Source organism: Aptenodytes forsteri, unplaced genomic scaffold, assembly GCF_000699145.1.
Source record: "Aptenodytes forsteri isolate BGI_AS27 unplaced genomic scaffold, ASM69914v1 Scaffold418, whole genome shotgun sequence".
NCBI classification, from domain to species: domain Eukaryota; kingdom Metazoa; phylum Chordata; class Aves; order Sphenisciformes; family Spheniscidae; genus Aptenodytes; species Aptenodytes forsteri.
In genome coordinates, this window is record NW_008795245.1 from 1,013,442 (window position 1) to 1,033,430 (window position 19,989).

The following is a 19,989-nucleotide window of genomic DNA, read 5'->3' on the forward strand; positions in this document are numbered from 1 at the left end:
CAAAGAAGGGCAACAAAGATGATGAAGGGTCTAGAGAACAAGTCTTCTGAGGAGCGTCTGAGGGAACTGGGGTTGTTTAGCCTGGAGAAAAGGAGGCTCAGGGGAGACCTCGTCACTTTCTACAACCACCTGAAAGGAGGTTGTAAAAAGGTGGGTGTTAGTCTCTTTTCCCATGTAGCAAGTGATAGGATAAAAGGAAACGGCCTCAAGTTGCACCAGGGGAGGTTTAGATTGGATATTAGGAACAATTTCTTCACCAAAAGGGTTGTCAGGCATTGGAACAGGCTGCCCAGGGAAGTGGTTGAGTCACCATCCCTGGAGGTATTTAAAAAGACATGTAGACGTGGTGCTTAGGGACATGGTTTAGTGGTGGACTTGGCAGTGTTAAGTTTACAGTTAGACTCAATGATCTTAAAGGTCTTTTCCAACCAAAATGATTCTAATATTAGATGTGACTGGCAAAGTATTGGAGGATTCAAAGCTGCAACACAATTCTAGTTATTTCTCCTCTCAATGTTTTGTGAAAGCTTTACATAAAACATTAGAATTTCTGCTTCGATGTGAAGCAGTAGGAAGTCTTCCTTGAAAGAGCTATGAAAAACTAAAATCTCTGACTGCATTACAGAAGCCTATTTCAATACCCCCAAATGAAAGTGCTAAAAAACCCTAAACCAAAACAACCTCCCCCACCACCCTTAAGGTATATTAGTGTAAGCCTTGCACCACTACAGAAGTGATCTGGTACCCAACATTAATGTTCTGGGAAAAGAAAAAAAAAAAGTCAGAAGTAAAGTACACGCAGATGATGCTGTCTAGAATTTTATCTACAATCACTAGATCTGTATATTTAAAAACAAAATCTCAAAAATCTAAAAGCCTACACAAATCAAAGTTGAAACACCTGATAATGCAAAACTAGCTATAAAATTGTGGTTTTGGTTACCATGTTCTTTTTAGGAATTTGTATCTTCCCTTACATCTTAACTTTTATTTTTAATTCATTACTTGTTGGTGATTTTATGCTGAAATGCACAATACGTATCTTCTATGTTTAAGTACATTTCAGTGAAATAATTTTGTAAAAATGAAGTTAAAACATTTTCCCTTCATTTCACTTTTGAATGCTACCAGAAATTGCAGTAGCTGTAACAGTCAATCACAAACTTCTATTAACTATGCAATACTACAAAGGAAGACATTTCCAATGTTTACAGCTTGAAGGAAGATTAAGTCCTCCTTTCTTGTCGTAAAATTTAACACATGCAGCTAAGCAGCAAAATGTAAGGGAAAAAAATCACTTACCAGTGGCATACTAGAAGCAATCACAGACACAAGCATATTAAAATGGAATATAGGGTTGGCCGGATTTTTATTAAAGATGGCATCTTTTTTACAAGAAGTTAAACTAAAGAGAAGGAACAAGCAAATAACGCCCCCATAAATTCTAGATGATGTTTTGCAATTACTGCCTTAGGTTTTTCTTAGTGGTTTTTTTTTAAAGCATAACCATAACAGTTATTTCTTCCATTGCAGTTTTCCTCATCTTTTTGCTTCACCTTTGACAGCTCATTTACAACTTCACCAATGACTAATCAGCCTTGTCTGGAAGAATCTTTCGAGTGCCAGTCTCTTGAATACCATGAAAGAGGAAAACAAAAATAATGACTTCTAAACTGGTAATAAATAACTGCAACTCTAGCCTGACACATGCTCTAGTCTCAAAGGATGTTAAATATTAGGAAACACTGCAGAAATATTATTATTCCTCGTCTCAAATAAATTGCCAGGAGAAAAGCTGAGCTATGAGGACAAAACCTCCAATCCCAGAACAAATTCTCCATATTTACCCACGGAACTAAGAAGGTTAAATAAAGAACTAAGGAAATATTTAGGAATAGAGGTACATTATTGAGACTGCAAAGCATCATCCTATAAAGGTCAACAAAGAGTTCACTCAACTAAGAATAAAATATTCCTGAAACTACAACAGCAGCCCCTAACTTCTACCTGATTCGGTCAAACCCAGCTTTTGATGAAGAGTTCATGTAAAGTAGCTTACGGTCTTCATTCGTCACTGAGGGTTTCTAAGGCGTTCATGCAAACATATGAAAAAGCTGCAAGTGAAGCACGTCCTCTCAGTAAGATTCACTTGCCTTCAACATATTTTTCTTCCCTCCCAGATAAATTATTTTGAGCCTATTTTTTCCTTCGTCACCTGAGGGTTTTAAGGCGTTCATGCAAACATATGAAAAAGCTGCAAGTGAAGCACGTCCTCTCAGTAAGATTCACTCAACATATTTTTCTTCCCTCCCAGATAAATTATTTTGAGTTTGAGTTTTCCCCCATTTACAGGATAAAACAAATGAGACTGCTCGACTCCTTATGAGAACTCGTAAAGGCAACCTTACCAATTCACTTAGGAACAAGGAAATTAAAAATTATCATCATCATCGCTATCACCTACAGTGAGTAATTTATCATTCTTGCTCTTCACTAGTATCATGTTCCAACAGTGAGTGGCTACAACAAATACAATTAGACAGCTGGCCACAGAAGTGGGAGATAATGTGCTTTTGATGGAGTTTATCCAAGCATGGAGATGGAATGTTTGTCATCCACACGGCAGAGTTGCTGGGTTTTTATCACAGGGAAAAGAAACCCCTCGCTATTAAACCACAACAATTTTGTGTTTTAAAAAGACTAATAATCTGGAGATCACTGTAGAGGACGCTACCAATAACTAAATAGACCAGAAGGACAAATCCTGCTTCGTAACAAGACAGTCTTTCCTTTAAACAGAAATCGGGCATTCAAGGTGTGTTTAACCGTGGTACCCAAAGCCAGATTTCCAACTTTTAGCTTAAAAAAATTTAGTTTCTCACCTAAGGTTGGAATTAAAGACGTATATGCTAATACTTATTGTTGGCTCCCAAGTGGAAGACTGGATATTAAGAAATGAAACTGTCTAGCATTTAAGAAGATTTTAACAAGCACAGATTTTTCCTTAGTCAAAATAATTTTCTCCAGTCACCTCAACTTCCTTTTTCCTCCTGAAGGTTTTAAAACATCGGTCACGTCCTCTGGTTCATTATCCTTCTTTCACCCCCTTCCTCCCTCCCACTTTTTATACACATCCCCTGCTCTTTGACAAGATCTCCTGGGAGCAATGAAGAGATACTGCCATTTTCCTCTCAGGGGATATTGTTATTCAGCTAGGAAAGATCAACCTTGATGGACTCACAGGGAAAACGCTCGCAAACAAAAGAGAAAGTTTGTCAATTGATTTCTACACTGAGGGTAATCACCATTATATTTTATCTCAAAAGCTCACACAGTGATCAACTTAGAACACAATTAATGGAATATTTTCCTAGCAGCATCTACTAACTGATATAAGCCAGATGTCTCATTAAAATCAGCAGTGACAAACCCTAGCTCTTTACTAGGAAAATGCACTTTCGCAGGCTAATTAAATTTATTTTTGGCCATTATCTTTGTAAGACTGAAATCAAGTCAACTTGCACTAAAAGTGCTTTGAAACAATTTCATATAATGATTCCATGCAACCGTTTCATGCTTTGAAAATCTTCAATCTTTGAAAGCTAAAATAATGATAAATAAACTTAATGCTAAAAGAGACTACTTTGTGGTAAACCACAGGGGGAATAAAAGAAAAATTAACAGAAAGAATACACGCTCTGAAAAAAGCCTTGAACCCCCCCGCCAATAACTTAGGACTAAGCACCACATACAAGGTCACATTTAAAGTGTTTATTTTTGCTCAATCTTTCCATATTTCTCAGGATTATTAGCAATTTTTTTCCTGAAGGCTTATTTAATTGCTTGAACACCTGGAAGAAAAACCTATTTAGAGCATTAAGCTTTTTTTTAAGTATACGACTCTAAATGCATTACAGGATCATCTGCAATACACTTAGGATGCACCTACAGAGAGACCTCAGGCTGATCTGTTACCAGCATGACTTAAGACCCTGCTAGGGTTTGGGGTTTGGGTTTTGGTTTTTTTTGGGTTTGTTTTTTTTTTTCGGTCATACAGAAGTATGAGAGTAATTTAAAATAATTTATAGGTGGAAGGACAGACAAATCAGGTATGTGTCAATTAATACTACGCTCTTAGGTTTTGGGAACTGCATAGTTTTTCTATTTCGCACGAGCTCATCACTAGGTCTGGGCATTTATGTCCTTAGTCCATTTATCTAAAAAAACAGAAAACTGTTAGCCTATTGCCTCCTGAATTGCAGTTTTCAAACAACCTCTAGTACAATTAAGTGGCACTATCATACAACCAGATAATTAGCCAAGAGGTCAGCAAGAAGGCCTTCCAAGAGCAAGAACACTGATAATATCTAGAAAAAAGAGAAACATCTCTTTCAGCACTTGCATTATCAGTTTTCAGGAAGTAAAAGGTCTGTACTAAAAAGTGACAAAGCAAAATGGAGGAAAAAAAAATGAAATCAAAGGATGAGAAAGAGGTGGATGGCAAGTCCTAAAGGTTTGCATTAGGCTTGAGAGGCTAATCTTCCTGTGCTCCCTCCAGCCAAAGAACAGGAAAAAAGAGCTCTGTTCCTAACTCTCTTCTAGGTGAAGCTTTCCTGCAGCCTTTATGAAACCCTCCTGGAAGTGTTTACCAGAACAATTTACAAGAACAGAAATAAAGTATGGGGAAATCAAGAAGAGGTCAACTTCTCTGTTGAGACTGAAATTAAACACAGAATTTCAAACAGTATCTGTTAAGGGGGGGGGGGGAAGAGACTGAGGAAAAACTAAGGTCAGATTTTAGAGGTATTTAACATCTTGCCACAGAAATGAGAAGTGCAGCCTCTCCTGCCTGAGGGGCCCTGGGGGTGTTCCAAGTCATAATCAAAGCAAACGTGGTAATGAGTTGGTAAAAAGACTGCATTATGGCTCTGATTCCCGTCAGCTTTTACACCTTACTGTCCTGTTACCACAGACACGCAAACAGGTTGATGGGAGGAAGCAACAGACCCCAACACGGCTAATGTCTCCAGAGTTGTCAGCTGAAAGTTTAGCTCTTCAACAATTAACATTACGTTGCGTACTCCAACTAGACGAGGCCACAACTCTTTTCTCCGAGTACTTGCTGAATTACTTCCCATCAGTGCTAAGCTTCTGCAAAAACAAGTTCAGCAACAGCAACTATGCATTCCATGCTGCTGACACATTTCCATATAAGAATGTCTATCGTATACTCCTCTGCACCCACACAGTGCCATGGAAAGCAGCAGCGTGGAAACCCACTCCCCACAACCCAATGACACAGTGCAAACTAGTAGGTGACCTGCAATAGGATCCACGAAACAACGAATATACCACTGTGCACCTAAGGTTTCCACTTGTTTGGTTTTTAAAGACAGACCACTTAACAGAGGGAGTCCAAGTTCTGATGGTAACACTGGCCTAAGTTAGCTTTGCTGTTGATGGCAACACTAGGAATAAGACAACCAAATCTGTTTTCACAATTTTAGGGCAAAGAAGGGGCTGAAAAAAAGCTGCTTTGAAACGAAATTTAGGTTGTGAGCTAAAAAACCTTGATATATACAAGCATATAAGCAATGGATTTCCAAATTGTTATTTTTGTGAGGTTTTTTTTTTAATAAAGCAAAAATATTTTAAAATGTTCATATTTAAAAAAATGCAAAAATCAGAACAGACAAGTACAAAAAGCTAGAATTTTGGGAAATATTTGCAGCTTTCTCTTTTTGTGCAAAAGATGAAAAGCCAGTAGAACAACAAAACACGGATGCAAACAAGAAAAACATCAAATGTTATTTTCAAAGGATAAACTGCAATCTTAAAGCATCTCCTCAAAAATTCTCAAGATAAATAATGGACTTTCATTGTTCATTTACTGCAAGGTTAGGCAGCCTGATATGATGGATGAACTGTCAACCCCCAACTAAACTTCTACAATCCATCACAGAAAGAATGGAAATTTCACTCAAAGTGTCAATAAACCTAAATGATGAAGTGCAAAATACTTTACAGAGTTCTGATCATTTTTTAGAACCTGCATTCTCTGCAAAATTTCAGAAACACTGCTCTTCCCCCACTTCCCTCCCCTTCTCCCTGGAAGTCATAAAATGCAGGTGTACATCTTGATTTATAAGTCAATGATACCATAGAATCATAGAACAGAAATGAAGTTTTCTTAATGGTCTAGTGCTAGGGAAAACGATCTTTACAAAATAAGCTATTTTACCCAAACATCAAAAAGATCACCAAGGTTTTGTAAAGATTTCTTTTTAACTAAGCAGTTATTCAAAAGTGGCCACATAAAGAAAATTAACCCAGGGCTGCACTGGAGCTTGGTCTGAAATCAAAGCTGACCCTGCCCTGAGGCAACTAGAATTATTCTATGGTTCTATGACAACTAGAAACAGAAGATTTTTTTGTGAATGCACAATAAAATACATAGATTTCCATTTAATAAAAAACAAGAGGTTACGCTATCTTTACTTGGTGATAACTGACAAATAATTATGAAATATCTGTACATAGCTACTAACTCACACTAATAGCAATACTTTAAATTATATACATGGGAAAACTTCACTTTATAAACACCAACAAATTCTTACGCATCTTGTTATACAGCAAAAGTGGCGGCAAAAGCATCAGCATGAACTAACACGCAGACCCATCCAAAACCAGGTATTACGTTGCTTGACATAGATATCCAAGATTTTGTTATCAGCTTAAACATTTACATTATACAGCAACATATTCTTTGTGTCCTTATCAGAGGAAGCCTACGTCTCTTCTTCATATACACATGCGAAAGCCAAATAAACCAGTTGTAGCAGACTTATCACAATGTATTAAAAATTAGCTACCAATTACCCCTTTGGACTTGATTCTGTGATGTGCCGTGACTTAAAGCTAAGCATGAAACTCCTAGCAGAAGTATCACAATACACTAGACTACAAAAATTTTAGTTTTTACTACAGATCTCAGAACCTAATACAAACTTTTGTCAAATTTGATGAGGATATTTTAATAAATTGGTAGAAAGCATTTGTAATTGATGTTGAATGTAAAAGCGTATTACCGCAATCATAAAATCTGTAAGAGTTAGGTCACCCTGCCTTTGCTTATCATTTAGTGTTTAAAATCTCAATGCATTACTTTAATCTAAGCCACCACCAGACTCTCTCATCTGTACCTCATCTTTATCCCAACTGCTCTGCCTAATAACAACACTACAAAAAGACTTCTATTTGATTCTCTTCTCCCCATCCCAACAAAGAAAGCAAGCTGTGCATCATAACTAAGTCAAATCAAAAAGGTATCCTCACATAGGTACCAATCTAAACACTTCTAAATATTCATGTCGGAATACCTATTTGTTTTAGCTTTAAATACATGCATAACATCTTTTTTTCAGAAGTCACTCACACCCTTACATGAGGTACGTTAAATAAAAATATTTAGGTATCTTCCTTGACTTATATTTCAAAAATGGATCACAAAACATAAATTGCGTGGGCCCTTGCAGAAAAAAAATAGGGGACATTTTTCATTAATCCAAAAATCAGTGTTTCTCTCTGTTTTCTCATAACTACCAGATACTGAATGACCAAGAAAAAAGCCGCAAAATGAACGTGTATTTATGTAAATTCATACTGAACAATGTAGGCACAACTTCAAAGAAGTGTTTGAAAGAAGCCCTAGTACTGACTTTTCATTTAATTCTAAAGATCAGACTGAAAACTTTTTTTCCCCATTTTTCTTTCTTTTGATATTGACTAGCGTTTGGTAGACAAATAATACTCAATTGAGTGAGATCACAGACTCAGATTTGCTGGAAATTCTTCACTCAATTTAACACAGCATAGTCTGTAATACTAAGATGAATAAGCTTGTGTTTGCTGTAATTATAACACCCCTCCAATCAAAGTCAGCAGCCTTTCTAGAATTAGTGTTCTTTCGGATATAAGTCATATTAACTTACGTAAAGTAAAAATACTAACTTGCATACAATAAAACAGATGCAGTAAAAACCCTGGTTATCAGATTCAGATTCTAATGCTGTATTTGTTCCCCCTCAGTCTTCACACGTAAAGTTCATCAACTTCCCTGTTTGAGAAACTGTGTTTGCCATATGAGCTGCTACATGTTTATTACATGAGCTATAGCCTACCTTTCCCATATCTATTTTGTTTTTCGTTCTTTTTACTAAACTCAGAAAAGCTCTTCCGAGAAGAGTGACTACATCATTCTTGAGCCCAGTGGTAACAACATGTCTGAACAGAAAACTCTTATTTCAGAAAACGGGCTAGAGAACAAAACAGAACAACCCCAGTGCTAAGGGTCCTCGTCTTTCCCTTTCCTCATCTACCTGTATTATACCGTAACACCATTACTGGAGTTTGACATCCATCTCTCTTTACAATCTCTCATTTGACACCTCTGTACTTTCAAGGCAAGGACTGATGATAAATGAAGCTTCATTAATGCATTGTCTATTAGTCCAATGCGATACTGACCATATATGAAGAAACCAAAATTGTCTTACCGTACACTTTGTGCTCGTTGTAATGGTCAGGGTGAAATCCGAAGAGAATTCTAAGTCTGGAGTGCATGCAGTATTACAGTCGATATGCTGTCGAAAGGAATAACACAATTGTCAGTAACGGTGCTGAATTTAAATTAAGATCTTCCTTTGGATGAAGGTCATTCGGTTGCTCCCATAACAAGACAACTCTTCTAGGGCAATACTAATTCAGCCCTCCAAAAATGGGAAGAGACTTAAAAACCACCTAATCCTATCTGCAAACTGACAAAACACTAAAACCCCCTCTTCCCCAAACGTCAAAATAAACAGACACTTTGACTAGTAGTGGTATGGAACTAGATATAGTAGCTCACTCTGTTCAAGCAAGTTGCTCTTGATGACAGCTGCCCATTGTTAAGATTAAGTAACATTCACAGGCACCTGCACCTGTTTTAATCCTTGTTCATGTAGCCACATGGTAAACTACAGTATGAAACTGCTATGGGTTAAAACTGGGCTTTTTTGATTTGCCAGGTTAGTTTCATATTGATCATAGAATTTTGATATTGATCATAGAATATTTGAGGTTGAAAGGGACCTCCGGAGATCACTTAGTCCAACCCCCTCCTCAAAGCAAGGTCAACTAGAGCAGGTTGCTCAGGACCATGCCCAAATGGCTTTTGACTATCTCCAAGGATGGACACTCCACAACCTCTCTGGGCAACCTGTGCCACCGTTCAATTGCCCTCACAGCAAAACAGCGTTTCCTGATCTCTAAAGGCAACTGCCTCGAGTTCAATCTGTGACCGCTGATTCCTGTCCTGCCTCTGAGCACCACTGAGAAGAGTCTGGCTCCACCTTCTTTACTCCCCGCACCACCAGGCATTTATACACACTGATACAATCCCTCCTGAACCTTCTCTCCTCCAGACAAAACAACCCCAGCTCTTTCAGCCTCTCCCTATATCACAGATGCTCCTGTCCCTTCACCATCTTTGTGTCTTTCACTGGTCTCACTCCAGGACACTCATCTCACTCTTGCACTGGCGAGCCCAGGACTGGGCACAGCACTCCACAAGTCATCTCCCTGGGGTACAAGGAAGGCTCACCTCTCTTGACCTGCTGGCGACAAGTCGTCTTCCTAACGCAGGCCAGGAGGCTGGTTGGCTGCCTTTGCCACAAGGGTGTGTGCTGCTGGCTGATGGTCAACTTGGGTGTTGACCAGGACCCCCAAATTCTTTTCTGCAAAGCTGCTTTCCAGCCAGCAGGCCCCCAGCCTCTACTGGTGTGGAGGGTTACTCCTCTGTCCCCAGCTGCAGGATTTTGCATCGCCCCCAGCCCTTTGCACAGGACCTCTGTTGGCCCACTTCTCCAGCCTATGGAGGTCCTTCTGAATGGCAGCACAACCATGCAGTGTATCAGTATGTGAAATATCAGAGTGACACAACAGAGGAGAAAAAGCACACCAGGCAGAGAACTGCTTCACTACTTTGAAATTAACACAGAACAACGGCATCCAGGATAACAACAATAACACTGTCAAATCAAATTGCAACTTGCATTTCAATATTCTAATTTTTTTATATATATATAATCAGAGTTTTTAAAAAGCAATAAGCTTCAGTTTTCAGTTCTTCTTAAAAATTGCACCATTTTTTCCACTGTATGAAGTTCTTTAGTTTACATACTCAGTTAAAATGCTTTATCCAAGAACGTCATTACATACTCAAAATGCTTTATCCAAGAACGTCATGTACTGCTGAATTCAAATGCCGTATACATTATTAATCAATATTTCTTGATGCTGCCTCGTCTTTCTTTAGGGAATGTTTTGCTGCCTGAAAAGTTACGTTATAAACTACACAAAACAAGCAGCAGCTAATCTGAGCAAACACACTAAAGTATCTTCTGTAATAACCATACGATAAATGGGAACATTTTTAAGCTTTCCCTCAAAAATATAATCCATTTGTTCTGTGGAATGGCTATTGATTAAAACAATTTACCTTTTATGCCACTGTTGCTCAACTCAATAATTTTACTACTTTGTACTGTAACTCCAGCAAAGGAGCTCATGCATTGATTTCAGGTTATTTTAAAAACCGTGATTGCTACTGAGAACAAATGAGTATAAAACCATTAAGCATAACAGTTATGCGAAATGCCGCACGATGACAAAATTTGCTAAGCACATACATCTGAGCTGGACAGTGACTGCTCATGACAGTATGTATCAGAAAGGGACACGTACTATTACCAGTAAAGCATTTTGCTTCTAAAATGACAGCAGCTTGTAGACTGCATTGGGCACATATACATACAGTTGTTGTTATCCACGCTTTCCAGATGTTGTTTCAATTTGTTTGTTTGCCTAACAAACTGATAGAGCTCAACTTATCCATGCAGCTGTTAATTTAGAGCATGTTATATGTTCTTCATTTTCTGTACACCAAACTTGACCTATTTGCAAGAAGTATTCAACTGCACTTCCACTTGAATCAGAACATGCAAAATGTTATAAACAATGGCAGGTGAGAAAAATGCCTATGCCTCACTCGTTGCGCAATCAGACCTGTCAGATGGCTAACAATTACAGCCTCAGATTCTTGGTCTCAGTAACTGGTTTGTGCACATTCATTCACTAGGGGTGGAATTTATCTTCCCTGTAATGACAGGTCTACAAAGTATACTTCAACAACTGAGTTGATCACTCTACCCTCTCCTTACACTCAAGGAAAACAGACACTTGTAAGCCTCAAGTCACACAACTTATTATAGGTGTCCTTAGGAATTTTATTTCACTGACTCTAGAGGGCGTCTAGTCAACAAGCTCAGAGAATAAAATGTAAGACACATCTGTAATGACATCATCATCTACAAATAAAGAATCCTGAAGTAAAAGAGAAAAAAAGTAGAGATGCACAAGAAGGCCAAAGTAGTTATTCAAGTTAAAGAAATATCAGTATCAGCACTTCTTACATTTGAATACCCGATTTAAAAAAACTTAATACTTTTAAATCTTCTCTGTAACAAAATTATAGACAAGAAAAGCTTAAACGGTAACTTGCATCAGGATATACTTACAACAAAAAACTGTACTTCACCTGTTACTGCTTTTGTGGGCAGGATGACAACTGACCACAGCAAGTCATTTCTATGCTGGGAGAGACTGGAACTACCCTCAGTAATGGTGTCAAGTTCAGTGATGAATTACGTAAACCCATTTTCTTCTATGTAAAAATAGGATAGGAATGCATTTAAGTAGAAATTACCTCTTTACTAAACTGGCAATTCCCACTGAAGGCCAGTAATATTACTGCCTTGAGTGTTTTATGATAGAAAAGTAACTATATGAACAATAATTAGAATACCATTGTGACAAAAAAAATCTTGGTTTATAACAGTCCTTCTCTCAATTTGGTCTGAACTGTTCAAATTATAACTAATCACAAAGTTCGTCAGAATTTCAAACTAGTCAGTGTTCTGGAATTGTATCTCGTCATGTAGGTGTTCTCTCATATGAATCGCTACCAACTTTGCTGCTATTCCCCATTGCAAAGCTGCCATAAAAAAAGACAACACAGAAAAGTACGCATAAAATTAATTCAATGAATACTGCAGAAACTACTGTTGCCTTTTCAGACATGGTCATTCTGTTGGATGTAGCTATGGGTGACAGTGAGTGATCCTCCAATGAAAGCTCTTTAAAGCCAGCTAGCTTGACACAGAAATAGATACGAAGCCCCCCTGCAACTCAGTACACTGACTGAGGTGAAGAGGGAAGCAAAGTAGAAGAAAAGACTCTATATTCCAGCGGTTTTTTTGGTGTAGTTTATATTTCAGTTACGCGACTTGTAACTTACTAAAATGCAAGTAAATTTGGGTTTGGATAGAAGAAGATGTAGAACAGAACAATCTAAATATGGGAAGATTACTTTATTAAGAGCTCAAACTTGGTAAAAAAATCAATTAATACAAGTCTTGCAGTCTTGACACCAAGAACCTTAATGCATTTGTATCATTTTGAAGATGCCAAAGTTCGTGTGTGCATGTGTGTGTATTTTTTTCCCCTCCTCCATAAAAAAAGGAAACTTCTAATCTGACTGCTAAAAATTTAAGACGTATGGTACCTTAATGACACTGGCTGTAGATATCAGTGTGTTTGGATCCAGCACCTCCACAACAGCTTCTGGAATTACAGCCGCCTTCATGCAAGACATGTCAAAGCCATATACATCTTCCCAGAAGAGTAGCTTGTCCACATGTTTATTCATATCCCCAACAGCTACAAGACTAATGGTGCAAACATCAGGGTAAACTGTAACAGAAACAGATCAGTGAAATTTTATTCTAGACATGCATAAAGAAGACTTTTATTTTTCTTTTCTCTTTTAGTGATTAACATCTTAAAAGAACAAATAAAAACTTTTTTCAGCTCTTGGGCAAGACACTTTTTCTGCTACTTTATTTCCCATTTGTCCACAGAAGAGACTAGACATTGGAACTTAATTTTCCCACGCTACTCTGGTAACAGTATTTCCTGTTCATGACAAAATATCTTTGTAGTTGAATCCCACCGCCAGGAAATGACTGGAACCTTGATGTCTGAAGAAGGTAATTTGGAACATCCTATTCTGGCTTCTATACAGAGACTGACCCAAAATGTATTTAGTAACTGTAGACAAAGACACCCAAAGGAAAATTCAAGTGAGGGCTTTGCAATAACACGAAACCTCTGCGAAAAGACCTTATTTCCAGAAAAGAGCAAATATTCTTACTCGAGAGTTTTATTCCTGTTTCTTACCAGCTCTGGCTGGTACTTGCCTTACAACCTAAAAAAATTACTTCTGGGTACTGGAAAAGAATAACTACTCTTCTATCTGCATCTGAAGAGTATGGAAGTGACCCAACAGACAGAAGAGAACTTCCTCATTGTTTCCCCCCCCAGTTTTAGGATGACAGCTATCATTCTTACACTACCTTCACATTTGTGCTTTCCCTTCTCCCAAGAATATCTTCAGAACGAGTACCTATGTACAGCTTTTCCAAATAGTAGTGGAAGACTGACATTTGCCTTTCTAACGGCTGCCTACAGCAAAGCCAGTCAATCTCTTGGCAATCTCTATACACTACCAATTGGAAAAGACACAAATAACAGCTGCTATGACCATGGCTGTCTATAGCACTATCAAATAGCAAGAGAAGCTCAACTTACATTTAGCTAGGTTTATTTCCACAAAGAAATTGCCATGTTTCGTTTTTAGAGTTTTAAAGCCTTTAAAGCCACATACATTGAATTCTTGATCTGGCTTCAGAGCAAAATGCCTACTAATAAACACCTGATTTTATTTTATTTTTTATTGATACATGAATGTGGCAGTGTTGTTAAAACTGAAGCTAAGTTTCTCTTCTCCTCCCCAAAATCTGGTGAACTGTAAAATTAATTTTGTCTTCAGCTCTGCTTGAAGTTGTAGCTTATCAAAATGACTATGGAGAAATCACTGGTATAGCATGGTAAGTCAGAACAGCAGTATTTTTTGCCTTGTAAAATACTTAAGATAGAAACAGCAAATTGACATTAGACCTTTTATATAGTGAGAGTAGATTTAGGCTAAAGGAAATAATCTTATACATATTAATGGTAAGGAGTCTTCTCTAAAGAAGCTTTTTTTTTTTTCATATGAAGACATTAAGCAAGCAACCATCTCTACATTTGGAATGACTAGTTCATACAAAATGTGAACACAATCATTTTTCTCACTTTCTGACCGTTTAAAACGGAATAAATAAATATGAGCAAGCTTAAATTGGAATCCCGACGGTAAGCTATCATCACCCCTACTTTGCAGATGAGGAACCTGAAGAAGGTGGTTTCTCCAGGAACAGCCTACAATTAACTCAGCAGTAAAAAGGCAGTTTGATGAGAATCAAAAGAGGGCATTCAAACCGTCTTGTCTGAAACAAATCATTTGCTTCCAGCACATCTGACAGCTGTCACACACACACAAAAATATCAACATCTGGTGGTAGGAGTATTTGCAAGTAGCTTCTGGAGCCATCAATAAAGGATTTCCATTTCTCGAAGCTTTCATATTGCTGTTTACTAGTGTGACAACTGCATTATATTCGGCTTTACCTCCCAGCATTTCAAACCTTCAAGAGCCACTGATGCTCCAAAAATTGAAAGACAGTGTGAAACAGACAACACAAGCAAGTGACTACAGCCTTTGAGGGACTATTTTCAGGGAAATGCTCTTCATAGGATGCAAGGGGTATGGCGAGAAGAGGGGTGAAAAGAGACTGAAAGTCCCTAGTTATAGAAAACACTTACAGGAGCGTGCTAGCAACACCGCAAACGAAAATGAAAACCACAGCAAAAAGCGATCAACTACTTTATAACCTTCCTTCCTTGGACTAGCCCACATTTCTGGGGCATTCTGTTGACAGGAAAAAGTTTACCACGTCTATCAAGTGTGAAGTATTTGAGTGGGACCACAATCAGTTTTTATTAAATCTCTTCATCCACACAGCAGATGCTTAAATCAGCAGTGGAACTCACACAAAGTGCTTAAGAACAAGCAAAAATGTAAACACTAATGCTCTAATCTAATCTGCATTTTTAGTTTAGCCCGTCAATAGCAACAAAAAAGTAGACAATGCCATTTCAGACTTCACAAAAAGAAGCCTGTGTTCCACCAACAGGGCACAGGCAAAAGACTACAGTGATACATTAACTTCCAAATTTACAAACCCACCCATGTCCAGAAGCATATGCTATACTGGTTTGACTAGTAATGTAAGCATGTTATCTAAATATCAGCCTAAATCATCTAAACACTGTAGAGTTTTGTAAATGTTTAAAAGCATCTGCTTAAAATTGCATTTGCCATTTCACCCATTATCCTCGATGCCCCTGGAAATCCTCTGCTCTTTCTGCAACCCTGCAACACTTCCCTGTGCAATCCTGACAGACTTGTCATTTTTTTCTGATTAAGCCTGTAATTTAATAATTATTCCTTCTCACAGGTGAAATGAACAAAACGCCGATTGGACAAAAGCACATAGTCCCCAGTGCTCTCACAGATTCATCGTTTCGACCATCTGTGTCCTTCTCGACTCAGTGCCCAGAAGTCATCTGTCACTAGTAACAGCTCACGTGGTGAACAGAATACGATGGGAAATCCTTTATCCCTTGGTAATGCCTCACAAACTTCAGGACGCTGAAGGGTAAGGCAGCAATCCTCCAGATATACAGAAATAATTCCAAGTGAATACCATCATGATTTTGATGTGAACAAGCAAACAGTATTATGTTTTGAATGATGCCTTCCTTCCCCGTGCCACCCCTCACCAACGTGCACAGCACTCAAGTGTATGCAAAAATCTATACTCAAGCAAGTAACAGCTCTAAAGAACAAACAGATGGGTCCTGGGCAGCAAGAATTTTATGTTCCCAAATAAAGCTATTATATACTGTACACATTACCCTAGACAGTTTGGCATAATCCACTGCAGCATGCCAATAGGCTAAATTAAAGTTACAACGATATGACTGACTGAACACAAATCTAAAAATTTGGATTCTATTCCCGGCTTAATCACTGAAAGATCTGGCCAATTCACAGCTGCTTCTACTGCCTTTTTCAGCTTTCAAACAGTCCCTGTAATAATGATCTTGGGCTCGATAGTACAAAGTGGCTTGAGAGAAAATTAAGCTTTATGGCAGATTCAGGAGTTTCTCCAGTAAGACTTCACCTCAGAATGAAGGTGTGAAGAGTCAAATAAGGGCCCAAGATCATTCTCAGACCACAAAGGATAAGTGTACTGCAGAACCAGCTTACCCTGTCTCTCAAAGGAAACTTTGGGAGGCACAAGCCACTAGCAAACTTACCAACAATACAAATAGAGAACAAGATACCATCGCAGTTTCAGTGGAGGTCAATAATTTCTGGCCCTTTTCAGAAGGCTTTGGAAGTAGTAGCTAAACATAAAATAATTCCTTACAATTTTAGGGGATGTCCCCAAATTTAATTATATTGCAATGTAAAATTATCAGCATGTATCTATACAGAGCACACCGCAACTGTGTTCCAGATCTGGCTGGACTATTCTACATTACCGAAAACAAAAAGCTCTTATTCTGTCATGTTGTTCAAGTGACTTCTAAAAATTTTAAACACATGAACAGTAATCTCTTGCTTGCATATTCAGCTTTGTGACCAAATGTTGAACAATTGCATAAAAACCCTTCCCTTTTTTCTGCTGCACTCTGTAGCACACAAAAGCTCACTGCAATCAAAGGGAAGCACTGCAGCGAGCACTGTTACATAGTCATTAATCCAATCATTAAGTCAGTGTAGTGAAACTAACTATGTGCATGGTTAGCACAAAAGGGGAAAAAAAACCCAGACTGATGACTACGACTGAAAAGGTCAATATGAAATACAATACTGACAAAGGAATTAAGCGCAAGGAATAAAGGATACGCAGAACTCGTGCGGCAAACTGCATCACATGAGGAATAAATATTTACAGGCTTTTGAACACTGGTTAAGATGACACTATCTAAGCTACTTAAAAGGATAAAAGAACTCTACTTCAAAACAAAACCTTTTTGTCCTGTCACTTCCCTACCCTCCAACCAGGAAGAAAAAGGGTATGTTCCCACCAGGATAGAATAAATATGCTGAACTGAAACATTGTAAAGCCATTAGTTATTTCATGCGGCCTCTTGTGTTTGGACCTATGTCCTCCCCACCAACTTCCCTCCTCCAGGAAAACATCCTACCGACTTCTCTAATTCATCGTAGCTTCCTCAAACAGTATTACATCTTACAGAATAAAACTTGATTTCCTCTGTTCATAGTTATGTAGAAACTGGGATTTCCAGAGGGGAAAACAAATGCCCACATCTGTGGGAAGAAGTAGGGAGGAAAAATTTAGACTGTACTTAAGAATAAATAACCCCCTCTATTCTTAAAAACACCATTAACTTGAGACCTTGATACCCCATCTAATGTTCTTCTATTACCCATACAGTAAATTAATGCCTTGAAGCTCACACTAATGGAAACATTTTTCATTTAGACTGGCAACTTTCTCATCCATGCATAGCTTATTCTAAGTCTCCGAGTTCATTTAGTTTCCCCCCCTAGAGCTGAATTTATTAGTAGAATTATGCATACCAACCTGAGCCTCCCTCTGCCAGGTACTTGTCCTTTGCGTAGATGACAGAATCCAGCATTGACTCAAAGAGAAGGACATAACCCTGTTTACAGAAAAGGGAAAGAATTTAGAAATTATTATGCTTCTTATGCAGCCTATTTAATCAATCTACAGATAAGACTTTATCAACACAATTTAAGAACTGTGTATGCCCCTACACCTCAGTAAGAGTCAGCACCCAGTGAATTTCTCAACAATAGCATTGTCACTTCAAAACTTTAGTTACATAAAGTATCACCTTTAATTTCCCAAACTGCAAGTATCTAGCACCTAATAAATTAATACACTATAGGCAAAAATATCCAATCTATACCAACAATTACCTGATATGAGTCCTACAACATCAGAAGTAGTCAAATTCAACTCAAACCAAGTGAAAAGCAGTATATATTGATTTTATAGTAATAACTCTGAGGCGCCATACAAAAAAAAAACCCCAAGAAAATCCCTTCCCACTTAGAACTCCAAGTAACACTAAAATTATTGTCAGAGAAACACCAACACCATTGTCAGAGAATGCATCTTTGCTACTTCACAGTCGCAACTTCGTGGTGCCCTGTACCAGCTTGGGCAATGCTCATAAAGACAGGTGGAAATAAATCATATACCAAAGACACAGGTTCTCTGGATGTTCTACATCATTTAGCAGCACCTGAACTTAAATATTCTCAGGATAAAAATAGTTGGAACTAGATGTGCATAGGTATTTTTGGTGTTGGGATTAATTTTGTAGCAGGTTAATCATACTGCTATAGTTGTTTAGAATAACTTATTGTAAACTTAATCAAGTCAGACTTTTTTTGAAATGGAAAAACTCCTTTTTTTAAACATTTCTGAAATAGAGAAGACATATAGCAGTATTACATAGAATTACCATTTTATATATAACATCCGGTTTCTCAACTACTTTTAAGTAAAATGCAAGTTTCTAAGAGATATATAGCCCTTTGTCTTCCAATTGATTTACTGATTTTACACCCTTCCTATCTTCCAGGTTTGAGTGTGATCCTTATTCCTGCTGAATACTCTAACACCGTTTCATCCACATCCACATTCTTACGACATCAAATCAATTAGGACAAGTCATACCGGCATGTATTTTGGATTTTCACTTAGCATCCTAAATCTCCTTTTGCTTAAAACACAGCTTAGCCCTATGGCTCGATTTATACACTGACTGCCGGTAGGAAAGAACAAAAAAAGACAACTAGAAGTCCAGACTTTGGACCTGCAGTCCTACAAGCCCAGTCAGCAGTAACCAAACAAAGCAGAACTAAAAAGATTTTTTTCATCATCTTTCCTACACTTCCATATTTGTACAATCATAGGGATTTTATTAATTTATTTTAAGTCATCATGCCACACAACTGAAGACAGACAGCAGTGCATGGGAACTGCACTGCTAAGATACCAAGTTTACTTCAAGTTTATGCCATCTTGGATGTTTATTTTGCCTAAGGCTCTTAGAACAAAAAAATGCTGCAAGTTCAGAGCTGCTTATAAACGTCACCATCCACACTGCAGCCTTCAGAACTGAAAACAAAACTAGAAAACCAGAAACTCGAAGCACGACGTATTTGTATTCAACAAGAGCACAGTTTGGAAATAATGGAAACGCCCTTTACTCAACCTGTTTCTTCTAGTAACAGGACAGCACTCTACTGGACACTTTTCTTCCAAATGTTGCCTGTTCTTCCACTTTACTGCCTAATTATGAAGTCCCAGGATGAAGACTACTGCTTTGTGAGCAATATGACTTTTAGTAACCTTTGCAAAACAGTTGAAAAGGCCAGGAGCTCCAATTGCATCAGGCAGAGATGATTTTATGCCTACATCAAGGCAAAAGCACAGAATGGAACCAGAGTTTTTCTTTTTTATTCTTATTCTTGCAGTTTTAAAAATAGAACATGTTTAGTTCATAAAAATTCCTTTCAGATGCTGTTAACTGAAAATGAGTTGTTTCCACATTATTTTAAAAGTGACCTCCAGGACATATCTTAAGGCTAGTTACCAGCAAAAGTCAGTAAGTTACAAAGTGACATTTTTACGGGTCAGCTCTTCACTTATTTTTTCCTGCCTAAAACACCCATCACCTACAATGTCTGCCAAACAAGTGCAAGAAGTAGAGCTGGAAGACACACCTTCTCATGAGAAACACAGTGAAATTCTCACCGCCCTTTCCCCAACCTTTCCACTCTGGCACCGTCGGTTCTCCCCCGGCCCCCCC

The 19,989-nt window shown here is 38.0% G+C and overlaps 1 protein-coding gene across 1 annotated transcript in view; it reads right to left on the bottom strand.

The window, feature by feature from the left end:
- Positions 1-19,989, bottom strand: part of PRMT3 (protein arginine methyltransferase 3) — a 110,074-nt gene that overhangs the window by 18,696 nt on the left and 71,389 nt on the right. Inside the window, exons 10-12 of the mRNA XM_009278769.2 lie at positions 17,727-17,805; positions 12,668-12,855; positions 8,559-8,645 (exon numbers count right to left, since the gene is read on the bottom strand). Of these exons, the coding sequence (XP_009277044.1) occupies positions 8,559-8,645; positions 12,668-12,855; positions 17,727-17,805 (354 nt within the window). The remainder of the gene's footprint in view (positions 1-8,558; positions 8,646-12,667; positions 12,856-17,726; positions 17,806-19,989) is intronic.